This window comes from Panonychus citri, unplaced genomic scaffold, assembly GCF_014898815.1.
Source record: "Panonychus citri isolate SS breed McGregor unplaced genomic scaffold, ASM1489881v1 Contig00102, whole genome shotgun sequence".
Lineage (NCBI taxonomy): Eukaryota > Metazoa > Arthropoda > Arachnida > Trombidiformes > Tetranychidae > Panonychus > Panonychus citri.
Genome location: NW_026515507.1, coordinates 495,130 through 519,076, shown reverse-complemented (window position 1 = coordinate 519,076; position 23,947 = coordinate 495,130). Strand labels below are relative to the sequence as shown.

General features: G+C 31.2%; 5 protein-coding genes and 1 non-coding gene across 9 annotated transcripts in view; 3 read left to right on the top strand and 3 right to left on the bottom strand.

Moving 5' to 3' along the window:
• Nucleotides 1-2,476: 2,476 nt before the first annotated feature.
• LOC128388815 (mitochondrial ornithine transporter 1-like) lies at nt 2,477-5,935 on the bottom strand. Of its 3 annotated transcripts, none has more exons than XM_053348276.1 (4): nt 5,804-5,935; nt 3,168-3,674; nt 2,938-3,104; nt 2,477-2,874 (listed from the first exon to the last, which is right to left on the bottom strand). In XM_053348276.1, the coding sequence occupies exons 2-4, from the start codon at nt 3,650-3,652 to the stop codon at nt 2,591-2,593; spliced, it is 936 nt and encodes a 311-aa protein (XP_053204251.1). In that variant the 5' UTR covers nt 3,653-3,674; nt 5,804-5,935; the 3' UTR covers nt 2,477-2,590. The 3 variants fall into 3 exon arrangements, with proteins under 3 accessions (XP_053204251.1, XP_053204250.1, XP_053204249.1); XM_053348275.1 differs by lacking the exon at nt 5,804-5,935 and adding an exon at nt 4,604-4,809 and having other exon boundaries at nt 3,168-3,703; XM_053348274.1 differs by lacking the exon at nt 5,804-5,935 and adding an exon at nt 4,604-4,809.
• LOC128388822 (U2 spliceosomal RNA) lies at nt 4,387-4,579 on the bottom strand. The gene has a single exon (XR_008325342.1). It is a non-coding gene; the product is annotated as a U2 spliceosomal RNA (small nuclear RNA).
• LOC128388808 (serine/threonine-protein phosphatase 1 regulatory subunit 10-like) lies at nt 5,207-9,338 on the top strand. The gene is made up of 2 exons (XM_053348266.1): nt 5,207-5,938; nt 6,154-9,338. The coding sequence occupies exons 1-2, from the start codon at nt 5,751-5,753 to the stop codon at nt 8,243-8,245; spliced, it is 2,280 nt and encodes a 759-aa protein (XP_053204241.1). The 5' UTR covers nt 5,207-5,750; the 3' UTR covers nt 8,246-9,338.
• A 78-nt stretch (nt 9,339-9,416) lies between these two features.
• Nucleotides 9,417-10,876, bottom strand: LOC128388818 (FGFR1 oncogene partner 2 homolog). Its single transcript, XM_053348280.1, has 3 exons — nt 10,500-10,876; nt 10,271-10,425; nt 9,417-10,182 (listed from the first exon to the last, which is right to left on the bottom strand). The coding sequence occupies exons 1-3, from the start codon at nt 10,504-10,506 to the stop codon at nt 9,718-9,720; spliced, it is 627 nt and encodes a 208-aa protein (XP_053204255.1). The 5' UTR covers nt 10,507-10,876; the 3' UTR covers nt 9,417-9,717.
• Nucleotides 10,877-10,971: 95 nt separating this feature from the next.
• On the top strand, nt 10,972-13,005 carry LOC128388814 (ketosamine-3-kinase-like). Of its 2 annotated transcripts, XR_008325338.1 has the most exons (3): nt 10,972-11,126; nt 11,242-12,285; nt 12,353-13,005. XR_008325338.1 is itself a non-coding variant. In XM_053348273.1 (2 exons), coding segments are annotated over exons 1-2 (960 nt in total). In that variant the 5' UTR covers nt 10,972-11,124; the 3' UTR covers nt 12,200-13,005. The 2 variants fall into 2 exon arrangements, 1 of the variants encoding a protein (XP_053204248.1); XM_053348273.1 differs by having other exon boundaries at nt 11,242-13,005.
• LOC128388807 (uncharacterized) overlaps nt 12,960-23,947 on the top strand; it is a 38,772-nt gene continuing 27,784 nt past the window's right edge. The window contains exons 1-2 of the mRNA XM_053348265.1: nt 12,960-13,099; nt 22,585-23,688. Of these exons, the coding sequence (XP_053204240.1) occupies nt 13,060-13,099; nt 22,585-23,688 (1,144 nt within the window). The 5' untranslated portion in view covers nt 12,960-13,059. The remainder of the gene's footprint in view (nt 13,100-22,584; nt 23,689-23,947) is intronic.

The window sequence follows — 23,947 nt, the reverse complement described above, 5'->3', positions numbered from 1 at the left end:
CAGTTTCATTGTTGATATAATTTTGTTTTCTTTTCTTTCTATTATTTCAATTGATTTGATTCTCGTGTGATTGATAAATTATTTTGAATATCATGTAATTTACATGATACACTTTCGGGAAGCCCCTTAATCATGTTGATGACTTTTGATTGTAATTGCATCATGATTACTATTATTATCTTGTTGAACTTTTCTTGACCAAAAGTAGTTCCGGAACTGAACTGAATCCTCAGGTTGAACATTGGAAACTGTTGATTGTTTGTTGCTGATTAAGAGCCAAACTTTTTGAGTCTTCATTTTTCACTGGCTTGACCAGCGGCTACTTGACCATGATGATTTGTTAATCAGTGCCAGATGGACAGGGTAACAACTATTGATATATTTAAGGTAGCAATTTAAATTGAACATTGAATTGAACTGATATGCTTAAGTTAATGATTAGGTTGATTGTGAGTAAATTGAACTTTAATTCAGTTTGAAAAGATGGGAGGAGAAATCAATTTGTTACTTTTGTTTACTGTTGACTGATTGTTGTTAAGTAAACAATTCAAATGATTAGTAGTTACTTTTAACCTATTGTTAAAGTTTCTGCTATTATTATATCGTTTAACTTGATTGTTGCAAATTGTTTGCATGATAAATACAAATTTTTTGGCTTCCAAGGTCCATGGAGGATAAATGAATGAATCGGTTGATTATAATTGTTTCATCACTTCCTGTTCCTTAGTTAAAACCAACAAAACAAAACCATTAATCTATTAAATCTACTGGTCATCGACATAGTGTTGACCATCATTATCTATTACATTTAATTTCATTTCATCATTGATTTAAATCAAGTCAATCATTAGATTATAATGATGATGATTCAATGAGTTTCATGAAACTCATTTCATTGGGAATTTACATCATCGCCTGAGGACATTTTCAACATCCTTTCTTGCTTTTGTTAATTGTAACTCAAAAGTTAAGTTTATTAATAAAAAAATCTTATTCATCATCATTAAGTGTTGATCATTTCTCTTAACACAAAAATTTAACCACAACAATTCAAATGTTGACCCAATTTTTTTTCATCTTCATCCTTTTTTTACATCAATTCATTGAAATATCTTTACAATATCATGTTGATTGTTATTCTTGGTGTTTTCATGACCTTCATTTACCTGATAATTTGGTTGATTGGTCAACAAAAGCAAACATTATATTCATGAAAAGTATGAATTACAAAAGCACCTTAATAACATGATGAACTTAATTACCTTGGACCTTTGTCCATCTCTATGTCCTTTCATTACAAACCGGAAGATGACGATGACCACCAGAGTATTTAAGTAAACATAATCACTTGAATTGAGTCAAAATCTTCATTCAAATTTCAATCATCTGATTGACCTTTAATTTTTTTTCTCAATGTTATTTATAATCATCAACAACACAAAGGAAAACCATTTAGTTAAATATGACAATTTAATCTTGTTCATGTTATAAAAGGGGTTAACCTAAATTGTTATAATCATTAACTAATTGTTTACTTTACCCTAAAGGATATCAAGGTGTGTGTGTTAATTTAAATCAGCTTCAAGCAATTAGTTAATCTTCCGATTACTTGATTTTCAATTTGTGGTCTTTGTTTTGTTTCTCAATCAATATTAATTAAATTGTTACCTTTTCTCTAATTACTTTTTTCATATCACTTTCTATTCCGATGATTTAGTAATTAATTGTTTTCTTGTGAGAATTTTATTTTCTCAATCAACAATAAATTAATTGTAATCAATATTTTCTTGTTTCTTGATGATTTAACACTCAACAGTATTGATTTGTTATTATTTTACCTTAATTAGGATTCACTATGGTTTCCTAATCATATCAAATCTTAATTGTTTACCTGATTTTAATCATGAAGGAAAAGATTTATTTTAGCTAATCATCTATTCAACAATTTGATTTAATCATTGATTAACTTTTGAATTTTAAAAATCCTTGACAACAGCAACAGGTTAATATCCCATTTCCTTTTCCAATAATATACTTAGTTAATTATTGGATTTAAATTGTAATGGGAAATTTGTTGTTGTCGTTAAATTAAAGTTTCTAAATTAATTTGAGTGTTGTGAATTGTTAACACAAACTTGATTACATTTAAGATGCAATTGTAATCAGGTATTATTATTATTTATCACTCTAAATTGTTTGCTGATTGTCAAATGATGAGACACAATTACAAGGACATCTACCCAACATTGAGTCAAAACTGGTTTGATCATAATTAAGTTAATTGTCTCATCCTCTTTGTTTACCTTTGGGTCCTACTATTGAAAGTAAACATTTAATTAGGTTAACTAATAGTTAGTTAATTATATTCACTTTCTAGTTTATCATTAAAACTAATGGATCCAGTGTTGAGTGTCAGTGTTGAGGGCAAGTTGTTGTTAATTGTTGATAGTGAATCGTTATCAGTCAACCAAATCAATTCTTGATTACAATGTAATTCATTTAATTTACTTGAACATGAAAAAATCTACGAAATTGGCAACGAAGTTTAAAAAATAATTTAAATCTAATTCTAAATTCTAGATAATTGTTATTATAACCATCCATAGGATTGTGCGTTTGTCGTCATAAAAACTTTTGAATATTCAACAGCTACGAAAAGAGCTCCGGTTCCAGGAAAAGTTCTAAGTAAAGTTGGACCTAATCCTTTATATAAAGCTCGAAATCCATCACAAAGGTAAATCCTTTTGATAACTTTGAACATTGATTCATTGGTTGGTTCGATTTGCATTCGAGATTTGGCCACATCAAAGGGAAATATCGAAGTCCATAGACACATTCCACCAATTCCACCAGCGACAATAGTTGTACCAAGACCTAAACAAAGAAATGTTAAATTACATGGTGGATACAATTAACTAAATTACCTAAATTACATACCTGCTTTTTCTGGTTGACCATCGGTAAGAAAAAATCTTGATGCTTCATAACCTCCGAAGAAAAAAAAGTAACCTGGCATTTCTCGAGCTAAAGTGGGAGTGAATCCTCTGAACAGTCCAAGTAAACCCTCGTCTCTTATTATTTGACCAGTTATTCCAATAGCAGAGCTAAGAGATGAAGAAATCAATCACAATTTAATAATTGACAACATCCCTGAGGAAAATTCTTACACTTTTCCTTTATGACCAGTTTCGTGTAATGATTGAAGGCGACATTTGACTAGTTCGGTGGGACAAAGGGTAAAAGAGGAAAAAAACGCCGCGAAAAAACCAGCGACAGCGTTTTCCAGTGGAGTGGGAGAGCCTAAATTTCCAGTGATCGATGTGACACCTTTCTGGCAAAATCCATGGGCAGCAAATAGAACTGAATTCTCGGCGATATTTGCAGCTAAAGCGGGAAGTGTACCAGCATAAAGACCGCGAAAAAAACCTTCATTGGCTAAAGTTTTCTTGAAACATTGAAAACTATCTGAATAAAGGTGAGGAAAAGTTTGCAATTTGACCTTTAAAGTGTCCATTGGTTGACCAACGAAAACATTAGCAGAACCACCGAGAGAACCGGCGATCAGTCCAATGGTCCCTTCGATGAAGTAACGATAACCATTGTTGACACAATCATTTGGAATCTGCGTTTCGTTTGTTGAACTGTCCATCATTTCAAGTTGATAAAAATCGATCCTAAAAAATGAATCGATAAATAAAATAAACTTTACAAAAAAATGAATAAAATTAAATTCCAAATAATAGAGAAAATAATTCATTCGAAACTTTAATCTTCTAAGACAATCAAAGTGTTCATCGTTAATTGTTAGAATCTCTAATCAGATGTTTCATTGATAAATAGTCGAGATAAGTTGTGGTTTAAATGTTTAATTAATCACTAAAAAAGTAAACAAATCAAGTGCATTGATTAAAATACTACAAAAATTAATCATTCGTAGATTTTAATTGAAGAGGATTATAATCAATAGAATCAAGGAAACTACTCGAAGACTTTGAATGTTGTGTTTCCGATTTATAATCAGGTATTGATAGAAGAGCAAAAATCAACTCTTTTTGTCCAATTGACAGACAATTAGGAAACGAAAAGAGTAAAATTAAAAATCAACGAAAAGTTAATTGAACCTTAACAAAATTTAGAACAATTAAACTAATTTGATCTTATTGATTTGATTTTTTTTTCTCTTTACTTTTTCTTAAAACAATTGATTTTCTCAATTTTTCCTTTTTAGGTCAAGTTGATTTGTAAGAGAAGAACTTGAGTAAATATAACAAAAAAGAAGGAATCAAATTAGCACCAATCAAGAATATTTGATGATTAAAGAAAAGTGGGAGAGATGATAAACTAACAAAGTCTAATCAGTTTGCTTTTCTATTTTTGGTTTGTTTTTTTTAATGGGCCGGATCCTGACGGTACTGCAATGCCAGGCCAACCCTCGGTGAGGTCTCAGCAAGCCAAGACTTTCACCCTGTTGCAAAAATATGTTCAATCGCGTACCGGTGGAGTGCACCGGGTACCAGCGATCAAGCTGATAAGAACAGATACTACACTTTGATCTTAGCCTAGGAGGCCGAGAAGCGATAACTTAATTTGAGAATCAACTTACTATTTAAACTAAAATTGGTCCAAGGAAAAAACAGTTTATCCAAAAAGAGAAACAATTTTGTCACCAGCTAAAACCATGGAAATTGATTAATTTACATTAACTACTTGCACGTGTTTCTATTTAATTAATTTTCGTTCAAAAATTATTAAGAAAATCACATTAATTAATAAACAATAGAAATTGATTTAATCATCAATCGGTTTAACTCTAATAAGAATAGACTAGTGACATCTGGAAAAGAATAAAAAAATATTCTAAAGAAAAGTTTGTTTCTCTTCTCACTAGATGGAAACACTTTATGAGGAAGAGAAAAGAACAAGAAAAAATTGAGTTTCTCTTTGAAAAGAAAGTAAAAAGAAAGAGAATTTAGTAACTCCATCTATTGATTATATTGGAAAAATTATTATCCTCTTGTATCGAATAGAATAAAGAACAAGTATCGATATGATACTTATCGAAATTAATCTTCTTTCTTTTTACTCTCTTTTTCCATTTATTCTGATATTTCATCCAATCAAAAGTATCGAAAAATATTCTATCCAAATATCGAGATTCTTTTTTTTTTCTTCTCTTTACCAGTTTGTCCTTTTTGTTGTCTCTCCTTTTTCCTTATTCCAATGGATATTGAAAATATTTTTTTTCTAAATTCTAATTGTTTTCTTTTAATTCTTATTGTTATCTAATATATTATCTATCTTATTACCTCAAAATATTTCTCTATCAATATGTTCCCCTCTAAATACAGTTATCAACATCACTGGATGATTTAAATAATACAAACTAAAAATTAAACTGAAATCTAAACATCTAACAAGGCTGCACTTTTTTTTCCATTTTTTCTTCTACAAGTCAACCTTTCTCTCTCTCTCTCTCTTTCTTTCTTTCTTCCTATCTCTTTCTCTTTCCCTTTTTACCTTTCTCTTTTTCCCTTTATTTTCCTCTTTTTTTTCTTTCTTTCTTAATTTTCACATTATATTACAGAGAAAGAAAAAAAAATAATATTATATGTATACATTCACAAACATATATATATGAATATACAGTTGAAACAATTTTGTCTCTCTAAATTATTTTTCTTTTTTGGAGACGTAAAAAAAATTGACTGTATATAGAGACAGAGAAAAAGACTTGACAAGACAATTGAATAATGGCTCCCGTTGACCCAACGGATTTGCTTAAGGCTTTCAGGCCTTTACTCACCGTTTTAGGTGGAATCAAGTCTCTGTCAGATGTGCCTCGTTTATCCCAGTTGATGAAAAGATACTCGAAAAAATTGGTCAGCCGATGCGTTTACTGTAATATACTTCTTGCGACAACACCGGATATTTTACTATGGTAAGTGCAATGTTTTCATCTTTTTCCCATTTTCCTCCTTTTTCTCTCTCTCTCTTTCTTTCTTGTTCTCTTTCTCTTGTGTCAACTCTCTGTGTGTATCACGTTCTCTTCCTATGTTACTCTGTCCCTCTTTTTTTCTTGTTCTTTTCAACTGTTCTGCTGAACTTATATTTTCTAATTTCTCTCGTTTTTTTTTGTTCTATTTACTTTTCAAGCTTTTTGGAACGTGATGGTTGGGACTTGATCAATGCCTGGTTAAAAGAGTCTATCGATGTGGACAATTATCGATTTATCTGTGAATTGTTGGACCTTCTTGTTAAGTGTCCTATGAATATTGATAGGCTCAAACAGAATGATACACCAAAGCTGGTTAAAAGTTTATCTAAACACTCTGACAAAGAGGTTTCCAATAAGGCTAAATTGGTGGTCAACAAGTGGACAGAGTTAATTAAACCAAATGAAAATGTTAACAATGGAAATCTGGCCAAAAAGAAAAGGAAAAAAGAAAAGTCACAAGATGATGATGATGGTGATACTGGTAAAATCAATAAGGTTAAAGGTACAGGAGGTGATGCTAATAACTCTGGTGATGTAATTACAGCCAAAAATTTAACTAAAACAGCTGAAGATGTGGCAACTAATGAAAGTGTGAGCAATGTTAATCGCCCAAGAACCACTGCTAAGATTAAATATGGTAAATCTCGTAGTGTTGGTATTTTAGAGGAACTCAATGCAAGCTCTGGAAAGTCTAAAGGTCTGAACAAGAAAGGAGATGATAATCCCGATAAATCTGGTCCTGGTAATAAAAGTAATAATTTAAACAATAACAATTCAACGCCAGTTTCCAATATTGGTCAACCCGTTCAGTCCAAAACTGCAAGTAAACAACCATCAAAACCTACTCTAAAAGAAGCAGTAGGATTTATTGAAGATATAGTGAGTCTCTCAACTACTGGTCAAGGAAGAAAAAGAAGAAAATCTGACTCGAAATCAAAATCTTCATCAACCCCAGGTAGTAATACTGCCAAAGACTCTGGTACTGGTGATTCCAATCAGGCTGATGAACCTGGAACAGGCCAAGAACCAATGGACCTCAATGACGATACATCAAATGAGGTAGAAGAGGAAAGGATTACATCAGCATCAGGAGATGATTCAAATAGTAATACTAACTTTAGCAATACAAATACTAACAATAATATTGATGATGATAATGATAAATTACCAATTGTTCCGGAACTTGATAATTTGGTTATACCTGAAATTGAGCCAAGCAAATTATCTGGTGTGATAAAATCAATTCTTAGTTATGGTAGACAATCTGGTAAATCTAAAAAATCAGTTCGATGGAGAGGTGATGATAGACTTAGAGAGATTAAATTCTTTGAGCTTGATGAAACTGAAAGAACCAACGTATCTAAATCAAATTTCGGTGATTTCCGTGCTAATGATATAAGGAATGAGAGACAAATGTTACAACAACTCAGAAGTAATCGTGGTAATCCGGGTACACCGGCTGCTACAATGACACCATCAACAGACAAGTGCATTACTTATCTTCCTTGGAAATTAATTTTAATCGATCTTCCTCCTGGATTACCTTTAATTGAATCAGGAAGTCAATCAGAAGAGAAACGTATACAAGCCGCAATGGCGAACAATGTATTACTCAATGCGGATTTCTTCCCAATTAAAGAAAATCCCAATGAATATTATCCTAAAGAACCTGATGCAATGGAGCCTGGTGGTGAAAGAAATGATGGTCCAACTGTGATTCCCTTGGAAGATGAAAACTTTACCATTACCGATTACTCTTCATTACCTCCACCTCAACCTCGAACTGGTGAAAATTATCCAGCAAATCGTGGATTACCCATCGGCTCTCAAGCCGGTGTTCCTGGATCTTTCCCTCGCCCAGGAATGAATACCAGAGCTCCAGGTGTGCCAGTGGGCGGTAGAACACCTTTCCCTTCGGCTGGATTTGTTCCCCCAGTCGCTGGATATCCACCTTTCGCCGGACCCGGTGGACCTGGGCCTGGACCTTACCTTCCTCCTGGAGCTGGTTCTCGAATGATTCCACCTCGACCTATGCCAGGGGGACCAGCAGGACCACCAATGCCCGGTTTTCAAGGGGGACCAGGAGGATGGCCACCAAGACCTCGACCTCCACCAGTATGTCGTTATTTCCTAAAATCAGGAAGTTGCCGATTCATGGCTCGATGTAATTATCTTCATCAATACCCAAATACAAATAATCTCCATGGACCAGGATCATCTTCATCATCAAATCAATCTCACATGGAGTAATATAAGAAACAAAAGAAAATGGTTCACCTTTTTTCGTTTACTTTTCTCGTCATCTCTTACCATCTACATATTTCATTCACCTTTTGCATAACATTGTAGCTTTGCCATCGCCATTTTTTCATCGTAAAAAATTCATTCGACATTCATCATCATGTTCTTTCTTGAACACTCCCCCCTTGCCCTTCCTCTCTCCTTCTCTCTCTTCCAACAACTTTTGTAATTAATAATTTTGGCAAGTTGAGCTCGAGAATTTTTCTAATGCAAAATTTTGTCACCTCTTTATATGTTGTACCAAGAGCAATAATGTTCATATTGACACTTCTATCATCTTTCTTAATCTTAAAACAAAATGATTACCTCTCCTTAAGCTCCAGTCAAATCCTTAACTGTCTTGTTGTTACTTGAAAACGTTACCTGTTGATTTACAAGTACACTTTTTTTCGTTCTTCGCATCCTTCCCACCAAACCCTCGCTATAAATTTATAACCATTTCATTGTTTTTTCATCATGTCTCTGTGAATAGACTTCACCTTCTCTCTCTCTCTCTCCTTATTTTCCATACAAACGAAAAATTCCTCATCAACAATTAAGATGTAAATATACACCCAACTTATAGCTCCATCTTTAACTATAAACAACGATCGGAGAATTAATGTTTAATAACGAGCAAAGAAGAAAAAAAAAAGAAAAGAAAACCAAATTAACAGTTCAAATGAAAGAAAAAAAAACAATTGAAATGAACTAAACTTGGAAAGTATTGTTAATACTAATTCATTTCATGATTCAAATCAAATCAAATCAGTTACCCAAATTTCAAAATTAATTGTCAATCATAGTTCTTCATTAACAATTAATAATTCTCAGATAACTAAGCTAAACCAATAGACTAATGAACAAATATTTAACTAAATCAGATTTAATTAGTGATTCCATTAATTCAAAGCCTTCACAAAGGATTAATGATGATAAACTTTCAAGTATCTTAATTGTGTTATAAAAATGGTTTTCTGGTGATAATTTGAATTCTCATTTGAATCATGATTTGAAGTCTAAAATAATTTTGATCTAATAAAAAGAAAATGTTTCAACTTAACTGTTCTAGACAATTTAATTTCTCATTGGTCAGAACAATTTAATTAGTCAGAGTGAAGAAAAAGCTTCTCTGTGTAAATTAAATTTCTAAAATTAAGCTTTTTTTTTAATTCACAAAAGGAACTAGCTGACCAATCGATCGGTCAACTATCCGTTCATATCTTTTACAATTAAGCCTTTCGATTAGGTGATTATAAAAAAAATTATTGTTACAATCAATTAATTACAATTTGTTTTGACTAAACAATCCAACGAGATACAATAGGATTGATTAGTTTGGTTTCAATTTTTGCCATTTTCCATAAAAAGATGTAATAATTTGTTTGATTTGATTTGAATAAATGATTGACAATCAGTGAATATAATTAATTGGATCAAGATTATCGGATATTCACTAATATATCACTTGGAACATCCTCCTTCTTGATTGATTGAAATTCAAGAGCAATTTTAACCAACTCCCTTAGAGTTTCATTCTCAATGGTTAATTGTGAGATGATTTTATCACGAGCCATTTGATTGTTTTCATCATTCTCAATGGAATCCATCATTAATTGTGCCATCTCCTTAATTTGTGACGATAAATTTAACACCGTAGACGAATCACAACTTGATTTAACTGTGGGTATCTTTTGATTACTATGGTAATTTAAAAATTTACACACTTGCTGTCGATATTTACTCATAATCAATTCCAAAGCAAATTGATGATCTTCAAGAGCTACTTTTAATTGAGCATTTTCATTCCTTAGACGATTTAATTGTTGACTTTCGGTAACAATAGATGAAACTTGAGTTGTATCATCATTATTGTCTTGCTCTAATTTCTCGATAATATCTTGGTACTATAAATCAAGAGAATAGACAAAAACAATCAGTGTTAATATCATCAATTAATCATCATCATCAAAATTAATCGATCCAATTGATTACCTCTAACATTGTGACCGCCGAGTTGTTGATAAAATTGGCTTTACATAGCAACTCATTGGCTGTTTCTTCATCAACAATTAACCGTTCATAAAGCTCCTTAGCATCTTGGACAATCTTGTCAATTTCCGAGGAATCATTACCATTTGATGACGAATCTAATATAGAAACAAAAAAGATTAAACAATTAGAGTGAATACAATTAAAGAGAAAAATGATAATTTAGATTTACCATTCATATTGTTACTCCTCTTGATCCAAAGAATCTGTTTTGATATTTTCTATACCACAGGTTAATTGGAGAAGTAATTAGACACTTGAGATGTACAAGTAGCTGACAATCTAAATGGACAATAGGTCAATTGGTCACTTTGATAAGGTTACTCATAAGATAAGAAAAAGAGAAGAAGAAAAAAAATCCAAGATGGAGAACCAGTTTGAAGAGAGATCACCAAAAAAAAGGTTAATCCAAGAATTGTATCCGTGGCAATTTCCTTTCAATTCATGATTAGTAAATTGTTTCAATTTGGAATCAATTGAAACTCACAATGATTAACATCACATTAATTATAAATCATTAGAAAGAACAACTAAACAATTGAAATTGTAAAGAAAAGAAAACAAAGTGTCAAGGAAAAAAAAGTAAATGGAGAAAATAAATTCTGTTCCTGTTTGTTTACATCACCATGGAAACGAAAACCAGATTTTCTTTTTTGATGAGATTTGTTTTTCTTTTGCTCATTTTTAATTCGGTTTAATTTTGGTTTTTCTTTTCACTTAATTGTCACAATTTATTGATTTCTTACCTTTTACTAGTCGTTCAACAATCTGGTGAAACATTTAAACACTGACATCTAATGTAAGTCATTTGATTTATGTTTTTTTCATTTTCATCTCCCATGTGATTGTGTTTATTTCTTGGTTTTATTTATCTTTTCTCTCTCTCTCTTTTATTGATTGTTATTTGGTTACAGGATGAATATTGAAGATGAGATTAAGGATAGACTGGACACCAGAATATTCTGTAAATTAACCTCTGGTTTGGGTGGTTGTGTCAACCTTGGTGCTGTTTATGAGATTGATGATGGAAATAAAATCTATATTAAAAGTAACACCGCTTCGGATTCTGGTTTCATGTTTCAGGGAGAGTTTTTCTCATTGGAATCAATTGCGGCCACTCAAGCTATTCGAGTACCTAAACCAAAATTCACCATGGATTTTACTCACAAGGAACAAGGTGCAGTTCTTGTAATGGAGTATATTGAGGATTTGAAAGGATTGAACAAGTATCAGGCTCAATGTGGAGATAAATTGGCAAAGCTTCATTTAGATAATTTTAATCTCGAATTGGAGGAGAAAAGGTTAGAAAATTGGATCGGGAAAGAGGCAGCAAGACCTTATATCAATCAATTTGGCTTTGATATGGCTACGTGTTGTGGTAAAATACCTTTGGACAATGAATGGTCTGATGATTGGCTTTTATTTTTTGCTCGTAATCGTTTAGATACTCAAATCCGAATGATTCAATCAGATCATGGCCACAGGGAGATTGGTGAAATCTGGTCTAAACTTCAACTAATTATACCCAAATTTTTTAAACCCTTGAAAGAAAAGGATATTACAATTAAACCCTCTCTTTTACATGGAGACCTTTGGGGTGGTAATGCCGGTGAAACTGAAGATGAGCCGATCATCTTTGATCCGGCTTCTTTTTATGGTCATCACGAGTTTGATTTGTCAATTTCCTGTATGTTTGGTGGTTTTCGTCAACAATTTTACTCCTCATACTTTAATTTACTCAAAAAAGGCCCAGGATTTGATGAGAGACAAGAATTGTATCAATTGTTTCACTATCTTAACCATTGGAACCATTTTGGTGGTGAATATGTTGATCAAAGTTTACAATTAATGAGAAAATTAGCCAAATACTAAACAAAACAAAACTTAACCTTAACATCTCAACAACAATAACAAACAAAACGAGCCCACAAGTCTTTCAATTGGCAACAAACAAACGGGTAAGTTAATTATCAATATCCAAATGATGCAAATATTGACCAACAATTAAATGTTGTCAATGAAAAGCCAAAGCGATGGACCAAAAACCCAATATAAAAGCAAAGATGACGATAAAAGAAGATGAAAACGAATGGAAGATTTGAAGAATCCTCAAGATGGCGTTGGTAGTCAGAAGATGATGATGAGAGGAGGAAGAGAAACTCATCAAACAGACTCACTGATGATGATAAGGTGACTGACAACTCGAATGCAATTTCCAGCTCAATCGCAAGAAGAGCTAGAATGGGAAAGAAAGAGAAGAAAAAAACCAAGAAAGGAAATCTAAGTGTTTACATCAGTAACAATTACAATTTTTGCTCACCATCATCACCATCATCATCATCTTCATCTCCATCCTCATCACCTTCACCTTCATCATAAACATCAACATCAACAACGTCAACATTTACCTTAATCACAAAGATTGTTATATTATCAACTCCAACTTAAACTCCAACAGCAACATCAAAATATCAAGCAACAACAACAATAATAACAACAGTTAACAATTATTACAACAACAACAACAACACTTTGATATTTAATTGTAACGACAACAAATTGTCAACCTTAACAACATTGTTACTTGTTCACCAAATTTTTGCTTTCAATTTATATGAATATTAATTTTACCTAAAGAATCAAAATTAACAAAAAAAAAGTTCTAATTTATTGATTAACAGTTTTGTTGTTTTTGATTACAACAATTAATTATATTGTTATTAATTACCAGGATGCCAAGAAAGAAACAGGATCGACCTAAACGATCAGAAAGTAAGTTTAATTTTATTTTACCTTCTTAATTGTTACAATTAAACAAGTTTACTTTTCCATTTAATTTAAAGTGAAAATAACGAAACTGATTTAACAATAATAATGATAATAATTAAGAAAAAAGGTAAATGTGATTAAAAATGATTTATTTTGATGATGTTATCAATTTTCATGGTCGAATCAAATTTTCTAGGTTATCACAATCAACTAATCATTTACCATCAACTAACCTTACCTTAAATTGTTTCTTTAATTACTTGACAACAATTAACCGTATTAGGTAAACAATTATCTCATTCTTAACTGATTAAAATGTTAATTTAATGACGATAACTTGATTTACTTAACAACAACAATCAAATGAATTAATCAGATTTTCAATTTGATTTTCTCACAGTTAATCAACTCTCAATATTTAGTTTTAGGACCAATTAACTAAATCAATTGTGTATCAAAACAAAGTAACGGATTAACACAATTACAAGACTAATATTATAATCATTTAGTTGATTACTTTTGAATTAACTTACAATCAAGTTAAAAAAACAAACTAAGCAAAGAAAGTCAACTTGCCCTGAGGCGTTGATTGTTACCTTTTTGTTGTTCATCTTCCTCTGACTATTTATATCATCCAAAGATAATCTTAATCATGATGATCAATAGATTGGGATGAAACTTTCACGAAGTGTATGATTAGTGTGATATTTACATTTAATTGGTAACAATTAACTCGGTCAACTTATTTTGTTTTATTTTGTTTTTTTTGGAGGGAAATCTAAAAACATTTCTACCAAACAAATTAACTGCAACAATCAACTTTTTGTCTTAATAATTAATTACCAACATTGACAGTTAACCTAATGGATTATGATTAGTTGCAATTGAAGATTCGTTAAGTTGAATGCAACAATTTAAACAGTGATTGTCAACAACAGGAGGATAGTTTTCAACAAATGATGATAGTGATTAAAGGTAACAATTTAACCACAATTTAAATTGTTATTGGTGAAAAATCAACAGAAACTTGTGATAAATATCTTGATCCAGTTCAATCAACACCAATATAACAACAACAACAAACAGTTACATACATTTTGAATTTATCATCATCCGAATAATTGAATTAGAAATTGAAAGATGAGGATGAAGATGAAGATGAAGATAACCATGATGATGATGATGATGAAAACATACAAACCAGAAAAAAATCTAGTATTGAAATTATTCTGGTAGGACAAGTTTCAATACACTGAATCCACTGAACATTTGATTCAATGAATTCAATTTAAAGGTAATATGAAAACTCATTGATATTTACTTGACATCTCATCGGAAATATGATGAGCAAGGTATTGATGAAGATTATCATAACTCTTAGAATAAGAATCGACCAAACAATCAAATGAGAGAGAGAAAAAAAAATTAAATTCTTGATGAATTAACATTTAAATCCAATTAAACGTGACAACAACAAACAAAATTACTAATAAATTTACCAAAAGCGATAATTTAAATCATCTTATAATTTGAATTACATTCAAATAATTACTGATAATTATCAATAGTAATTAATCATTGCTCAAACAATTTACTAATCACTTTTTTTCCTCACTATTAATAAAAGTTGATCAGAAATAATCTTAATATCTGACCGTTGTTATATTGGCAACATAATAAAAAATGATTTATATGCATTGAAATGCATTATAAAAAAATATAATCAAAGATGAAGATGAGGATGATGAGGATGATGAAATAAATTACCTTTGAAAAGCCCTGTAGATATAAGGAATGAGACAGTTGAGGTTGAGTCCATTGCAAAGTCCAAGCTCTTTACCCACGCTTACCTTGAGACGAAGACGCTGGTTACTATTATCATCTTTGTCAGAGTTTTGGAAGATGAAAAAATGATGAAGATGCTGAAGGTAAAGTTACAAGAATCGCATTGGCGCGATTACTATTATCATTATCAGAAGAAGATTATTATTACCTTTATCCAGGTAACTTCTTTCTCTCTCTCTCTCACTCTTACTCACTTACTCACTTTTCCCCATCAACATCATTTATCATGTTGATTAATTTTTGTTTTAAAAAATTTTCTTTTACATGATGATGATGTTATTGTTGATGATGACTGAAAGAGAGAGTATGTTTTTCTTGTTGTTGTTTATTACAGGTATGGCCTTAATTATAGAGGATCTGTTTACCTGAGATCAACTCTCATTTACCTGACAATAATTGTAAGAGAAACAACAACAACCCAATTATCAGTATAACTTTTTTTTCATCAATCAGAAACATAATATATACAAACCCTTCTCCATCCTCATCCTCATCCTCATCATCATCTTTGTCAGTCTATCCTCATCTTCTTGTGATTCTTCATCATCAGTGTGTTAAAAACCAGTGAATTGATTCTGTGTAAAATGCTATTAATTTAACATCTCTCTCTCTCTCTCTCTCTCTCTCTCTCTCTCTCTCTCTCTCTCTAACAATTTACTAATCACTACAAAATTTTCTAAAACAATCAATCATTTACCTGTTTCCCTTTTTCTCATCCTCATCATCTTCCATTTCCAGTTTTCATCCTTTGTTTTTTTCTTTTCTCTCTCTCTCATTCTTACCTTTTGATCCATGTTAATGTTGATTGTTGTTGTTATTTGTTGTTCAATTGCTGTAACCTTGTTTTCTTTGATTATGTTGATTTTTGATTCACTTGATAATCAATAATATGATTGAGATTGATTTTAATTATTCAATCTTCATCTTATTGGCTAATCTGATTCATTGATTACTTTCATATAATTATTAGATCAAGATTGATTTACATGAAAGTTGATCGCAATTTATAACCTGCATTTTAATATTATTATGTTTAAGGAAATTGTGAGTTCATTGATTGTTGTTAATGATTAGCATTTAATTTAGTTTCTCTCTCTCTCTCACTCTCTTTCTACTTTTTTTTTATTACCAATTTACTACCTGATCTCAATAGTTTATTAATCATAATTAATACATTATAACTATACAACTGCGTGTGTGGTTATACCAAATCAATTCAATTTGTTTGTGCTACAATCAACTGATTAATTAAATAGATTCAATCAAGTTTTTCTTTCCTTTAATAACTTGATAATCATCATAAAGATGATTAAATGGCTTAATAACTTTTTGCATCTTTGATTATTAATGATTATCATTTAATCACATCACACACACACACACACAACGATCTTGAATGTTGTCAAATCCCAAATATGGTTTCAATCATAATCAAAAATCAAAAAATCATCTCCATTGGTTAATCATTATGATTAAGTCTCAGGTATTAATAGTTTGATGATGATGATGATTGAACGGAAATCATTATTTGATCATGTTGAAAAACCCACATGACATAAAATAATCAAGCCTTAAGGCTAACGACAGCAGTTAATTAATTAGCAATCATTAATTAGCAAATGCAAACAATTAATTTCCCTGAGAGTCTTTATAATTGAGATTAACATTGAAAATTATATGTTAACAAACGGGTTAACTTTACAATCTCATTTGATAATAATAATTGATTTTGTCATGATGATGATTAACATCATCCTGTTGTTGATAATGTTTGTCAGGGATTTTCATTGATTGTTATTGTATTAATAGAGAGTAACAATAATAAATAATCATCATCAGAAGTAATAATGTTAATCATTATCAAGGAAAAGGTATAATAGTTAACCTGAAAAGAATCAAAGTTAAAAGAGAAGACAGAAAAAGCGATTGATTGATATTAGATGAAAAAGGAGACTCTCTCTCTCTCTCTCTCTGTCTTTCTTTTTCTCTTTCTTTTCATCCTTCTGATATTTCTTTCCATCATCCTCATCCTCATCATCTTGCTACAATTTCTGTTATATATATTATGGCTTTTTAGCTTATTGCCTTGAATATTAGTTAAATCCTCTTCCATTCAAAGTCACCTTATAGCCTAATCATGATTTATGACGATCTGTCCATTCACCATTTACCTAACGTTGGGGAAGAAGATGACGAGAAAGAGAAAAAGAAAGAGAAGATGAGAAATGACCATTTTCTCTTTTGTTTGACTTTCTTTTTTCCCTCTCTCACTCGTTCTCTCCCTCTCTTTTTCTCTCTCTCTCTCTTTCTCTCTGTCTCTCTCTATTTTTTCATTTCCACATTGGACATGGATGGTTACATAGAGAGTGAGAGAGGTAAAAGCTATTGGGGGTTGAGGTGGTTAAGATGATGATAATCAGTAAGAAGAAGATGATGAAAAGAAGGGTAACAGTGTGAGAGGTGTGGGGTGGAAAGGAGGAAGAGGAATGATGATAATGATGATGATTATGGGTGTTTCTGCAACCTTGCAAGTGACAAATGCCTTGAAATAATACTGATTCTCATTGGCATTCATCTGAATGGTAAACTCAAATAGACTGATAATATTTAGATATTAACTATTGTTTGTCAATTGTTACAAGCGAGATGTTAATGCGAGTGTATATTTAGCATTGAGATTGGGGAAGGTGGGCAAATATTTCAGTTTCACTCATCATCATCATCATCTTTATCATCTTTTTCATCTCTTAACCTTGCTTTTAATAGGAACTCTCAATGAAGAAAAGAAGAGATGAAGATAAAGATGAGAGGGAGAGAGATGTGACTCGGCGAGAGTTAAATGATCCGAAACCAATGATTGATTGATTATTTTTGACATTCCCAGGACATTGAAGGAGATTCAAGTTTGTTACACTAAGAGCCAGAAGCCACACAACAACATCAACATCAACATCAACACCCAACACCTGAATATCCAGTCAACAACAACCAACAATCAACAAGCGATTACTAATATCTACATGAGAATTGAAATAATGATGAATAGAAGAAAGAACAAAAAATTTTCTCTCTCTCTCTCTCTCTCTACTCACCTTTGAATACCTTTATTTTATTATTTTCTTGATGCAAATAATTTGCTAATCATAATCATTACCAGATCATCATCTTCATCCTCATCATTAACTTCATCATCATCATCATCTCTCTCTCTCTCTCTCTCTCTCTGTGTTTGTAAATCAATGACAACCCATTGCAATATTATTATGATTTCATGTTTATTCATAGGTAATCATAATCAACAGTAAATCATGTTACCTTTCATTTAACTATTATGATTACGATTAAATTTAATTTCTTTGCATGATTAAAATTGCATTTCAATCAATCCGTGACTTTTATAATCATTTTTTTTCAACATTTCTTGTTAACTTTACCTTTAATTTTTGTTTTGTTTTAAAAGATTAATTAATCTTTAATTTGATTTATTGTTTATTTGTTTGTTGTTGCAGTTAAAAGTCATGATTACAATCAGCTAAATAACAACAACAATCAAAAAATAATGATGATACTCACACACTGGTATTAAAATATACATACATACAAATCTAAGTTGGGAAACAATTAAAATCAATAAATTAATTGCAGGAAAAGTTTTGTTTTGATAAATTTTGTAAGAAAACAAAAATTTGCTTAATTTTTTATTAATTATAATGACTGTTAATTTAATTGTTCACTAATCAAAAAAGGTATAATTGCCTTTGCATTTCCTGGTGGTCTTAAATTTGGTTAAAATAATTACAATTAATTGTAATAGTTCGGGTGTAAATCAACTTATATAAAAAGTGAACAATTAACATTTTAAATTGTTGTAAACGTGAAGACAATCAAAAAGTGTCAATTTGATAATATTAGATTGTGTTACCTGATTATCATCTGATCAATCATAATCTTATTTCAAACTGATTTAATTTGCAAACAAACAATCAAAAAGTTAACAGTTTGATGATTATGATGATACACTGATTAAGTTAATCATGTTGTTTATTTTTCTCAATCAAGGTGTAAAAATGTGTGAGTGTTTGTTGATTATTGTTGTCAGATTTTTGAAACATCAACAAAAGGTGAAGAGAAACAAAAATGTATACAAAATGATGTTGATTGCAAACATCAAATCAAATCAAATCAAATCAAATTTCATCAGCAACGATGATGATGATGATGATGATGAACACACAGAAGATGATAGAGAAAAGGTGAGATGATGATGGAAATATGTTGACAGTGATTTTGGCAACAACGATGATGATTGGATATCAATTTTTCTGACCTTTCATATTTACTAATAACTACTAATAACCATTTAATTTAAATGAGATGATGAGGAAGATAAAAAAATAGGAAGATCAAATATGGAAGAAAAATTAAAGTGAGAGAGAGAGAGAGAGAGAGAGAGGAGAAGAGGTAATGACGATGAAGATAATGTAACCAAGAATCAGCAGGAATAATGACAAAACTGTAAACAAGAAGTAAAAGTAACGTTGTATCTGAAGGTTTTATGATGATGATGAGGATGAAAGTTTCCTGCCAAGCTGACAGAAAAGAAAGAGAAGAAAGAAAGAAGAAACTTCAATCAAATCATGTTATCATCATCATCATTTTCATCATCTTCTTTTTTTCTTCCATCTAACTTTTCCTTTTCATCTTTCACTTTCATGTCACACATGACACCATTTTGATCCAATCCATCCTTCTTCATCTTTCTATCTTCTACGATTATCATCATCATCATTTTGATGTGTTCCCTTCAAACACTCACATTTGTCTCTCTTTCTTTTTCTCTTTCTTTTCATCATCATCATCATCATCATCTTTCACTCTTTCTTTTTCTCTTACTTTGTTTGCAATTTTTACGGTTATAATGATTCCTATGGGCTTTTTATATGTTACTGCTTATGTGTCATTTATTGTTTGGCTGTTTCAACGATAAAAATGAGTTTTCACAAAGAAAGAGGAAAAGAAAGAGAAACAAAAATGATGAGGATGATTATGATGATGATGATGATATATATCAACTTGATATGAAAATATATCTGTTGGTGTATAAAAGAAAGTAGAATAATAATAATAATAATCATCATCATCATCATCTCAACAAACATATTTCATCATTATTCTAATAGATTATCATTGGTCTCTCTCTCTCTCTCTCTCTCTCCCACCCAACCACCCACTTCTCGTCATCATCATCCTTTACACTGGATAAAGGTCATTTTGAAGGCAAAGGATACTCTCTCTCTCTCACTCTCACTCTCATCATCTTTTTTCACCAACCTTCACTGTCACATCATCATCTAAATCAAATACAATCTCACCGTCATCATCATCATCATCATCATTTTTTTCATGTAATAGCAATGAACGAGTCCGAAATGATCCGGATCCGTAATATATTGTCTTCCTTTTTCATCCTCATCATTTTCATCTTCTTCCTCCTTTAATAGCATCAGTGATGATGATGATGATTATTATTATGATGATGCTATTTGATGATGATGAGGATGTTGGTGATTTATTGATGCTTAACGCCATCTCAGGGCTTGTCTTAAATTATCTCAATCGATTGCCTCGAAAGAGGCAATGGCTTTTTTTTTCATCTTCATCTTCATTTTCATCCTCATCTTAATCATCCTCCATTCTTAATGAACCCGATTGAGGCTCATTTCATTTTCTTAACTATAGTCACAACCTCCCTTTCTCATCATCATCATTTCTTTTCTCAATTCTCTCATTATGCCTTCTCCCATCATCAAAAGTATCATCATCATCATCATCAACTCTTGACAGTGAGAAAGAATCATTTTCATCTCTTTCTTTTTCTCTTTCTTTTTTTCTATTCTCAAAATTCATTCTTCTTACCATCATCAGTCTTACCTATATTTATTATACTCATCATCATCATCATCAGCATACCCTTAGGAGTATTATCAAATGATTGTTGTTGTTGATCATCATCATCAATCTGATTTAATTGATATCAGCTATTTACCATCATTATTGATCAGAAATTAATTTTAAGTCGAAACTTTTTTTTTGTTTCTTTCAAATTGAAGGTGAGAAACGTTTATAATTAAATTGTTGGCTGATTGTTAATGATTACAAGAATTTAACTTTAACTTAATCAATTGAAATTAAATGCTACAATCATTCTCAATGAATGATTAACTATTTATGTTAACAATTATTAATTAACTATTCAATATCGTGAGTTGTTTATGTATTCATAATTATTGAGAAGATAATAATAACCAGAAATTTAAAAAAGTTTCGAACAAAAAAAAAGTTATTTTCTATTCATGATTGAAAAATTGAAAGAAATCAAGATGATCAAATTAATGATTAATTAACTGGTTAATTGTCATTGATTTCTAAACAACAAGGTTAATCAATCAATTCTAATTGTCAATCAGGGAGGGAGAGAGAGAGAGAGAGAAAAGTTTATTCGAAGTTTGAAAAAATCGATCGTTGGTAAAAGTAACGAAAAAGATTTGAAAGGAAAAAAAGTTCTAAAATCGAAAGTGTAAAATGAACGAAAAAAGTTTTATCAATGTCGATGTTCAAGTGACAACGGTGGGTTAAGATGAAGGGTGGAAAGCGGAGTGGAAGGGATAGAGTGGGAAAAGAAGGCGAAAAGTAAGATGATTTTTCGTTGTCACTTTCACTTTCTCCATCATCTAATCAATCGTTTTCTATTTCATTTCATCATCATCATCTTCCTCTCCTCCTCCTCTTCTAATCCTCCCTCCGCCTCCATCAAGATGAAGATGATGATATCGACCCAATAATAAATTTATATACATTTATAACAGAGAGAGAGAGAGAGAGAGAGAGAGAGAGAGAGATGAATGAGTTCTGCCAAGAAAAATATTCTTTGTTCAGAATTCTGATCAAACTATTCTTTCTCTAATACTTCAATCAATCAAACAAAATATATCTACTATCATTAAGAGTAGTAAGATGACAGAATTGGATGATGATAAAGATGAAGATGAAGATAAGGTCATAAAATTAAATTACTATCTTTGAACACTTCTCATCAACATCATCACTTTTAATTCATTTCCTTGAATCATCATCAACTATGTTAATCTATTAAATGATTACCATTTACTAACATTTGAATATCCTCATCATCATTATGATTCAAAGTAAAAGATGAGGATAATAATGATGACGATCATCATCATCTTCATCTTCATCATTGAAAAAGATAAATAAATTACATTCATTTATTATTATTGTTATTTTTCACCATCATCATGATAACAATAAATAATGATAAGGTTCAATATCTATGGATGAAGATGATAAGATTATTTATGATTTTTTTTCTTCTTTTCTGAATCCACCCATTATCATCATTATCTTCATCTTCTTGATGATCGATTCATCTTCCCCCTTATCTCTCTCTCTCTCTCTCTCTCTCTCTCTCTCATCATAATTGTGATGGATCGATGATTATTGTTGTTAAATCACTTTAATTCTCTGATTATCTTTAATTGTGTAATTAGAACTTTTCTCTGCTGATTAATCAGCTGATATTGAATCTATTTAAAATTATCTTTCTCTCTCTCTCTCTCTCTCAGGTGAGATTCCATTGGATTTAACGATTAAAAAATCTGAAGATGAATCAGAAACTGAATCAACCTCAACAACAACAACAATTATTAAATCAACTGGATCACCAGCACCTCGATCACCATCATCACCAGGAACTGTTAGTGTATCAATTTTTGTCTCACCAAATCCAAAAAGATCAGGATCACCTTTATCATCCTCATCTTCCTCTTCAACAACTCACACCAACACCTCCAAATCTTCAGGGAGTAACAGATCAAATAAAATGTTGAATAATAGTAATAATTTTCATTCATCTTCATCATCAACCTTAAACACTTCACTATCAATTGGAATTACCAAAAATAATAGTGATAATCATCAGCATCATAATAATAGTCGCTCAAAAGATGGAGGTGGAAATGGTGCTAATCGCCAGAATCCATGGCAAACCCAATGGATTAACCGATCATCTGAACAGAATCGAGATGTTTTCACTTGTGTCTGGTGTAAGGATAGTTTCCGGTCATTGGCGGAAATGACCCAACACATGAAAGCATCACCAAGATGTGGGATGGCTGGGATGCAACAAGCAACTTCAACCAGTAGTAATACAATTAATAATAATAATAATGCAAATAATAGTAATAATAATAATAAAGAAACCAATTCGATAACTATTTCTGCTTCCGGTTCAACAACGATAACAACTACTGCAAACTCATCAACAGGTACATATCCGTTATCAGTGCCATCCATTGCTGCACTTGCTGCAGCAGCATCATCATCAGGATCTTTATCATCATCATCAACAACAACAACAACTAATGTTAATAGTAAAGGTAAAAATTCATTAATTTATGATTCAAGGGAATCATCAACTACTCCCCTTTCAATCAAATCATCATCATCATCTCTATCAGTGTCTCCATCACTTCATCATCATCCTTCACCCACTTCCCACCAAGGATCAAATAGTACGAATACCAATCTGCCAAATCAAAATTCAACCAAAGAACCGATGAGTTCAGCAGTTTTAGCCAAGAACAGTGTCAACTTGCCCCGTAAATTGGTTCGTGGTCAAGACGTTTGGTTGGGCCGAGGCGCTGAACAAACAAGACAAATACTCAAATGTAAGTGTGATCACCACAAGTAATTAACTAATCAACTAATCAACTAGAAGCCAGAAACTAGACACTTGTTGACTATTGAAAATCCGAACAGCAAGTCAATCAAACTTTGGTAAAACTTTTCGTTCTAACGATTTTCATTCGATAAGGGGGAAAAAAGTTCTAATCAGCAAAAAAAATCTAACTTGATGATTCTGATTAAGTTGATCATCATTCCGGTTATCATCATATATTATATAATATGCGTGCTATTGATGAATAG

Coding starts and splice junctions, on each gene's coding strand:
- LOC128388815 (XM_053348276.1), bottom strand. CDS start 3,652: ATGATGGACAGTTCAACAAACGAAACGCAGATTCCAAATGATTGTGTC. Junction 3,105..3,167: donor ACTGGTCATAAAGGAAAAGT/GTAAGAATTTTC, acceptor TTCATCTCTTAG/CTCTGCTATTGGAATAACTG. Junction 2,875..2,937: donor TGGTCAACCAGAAAAAGCAG/GTATGTAATTTA, acceptor TTCTTTGTTTAG/GTCTTGGTACAACTATTGTC.
- LOC128388808 (XM_053348266.1), top strand. CDS start 5,751: ATGGCTCCCGTTGACCCAACGGATTTGCTTAAGGCTTTCAGGCCTTTA. Junction 5,939..6,153: donor ACACCGGATATTTTACTATG/GTAAGTGCAATG, acceptor TTACTTTTCAAG/CTTTTTGGAACGTGATGGTT.
- LOC128388818 (XM_053348280.1), bottom strand. Junction 10,183..10,270: donor CGGCGGTCACAATGTTAGAG/GTAATCAATTGG, acceptor CTTGATTTATAG/TACCAAGATATTATCGAGAA.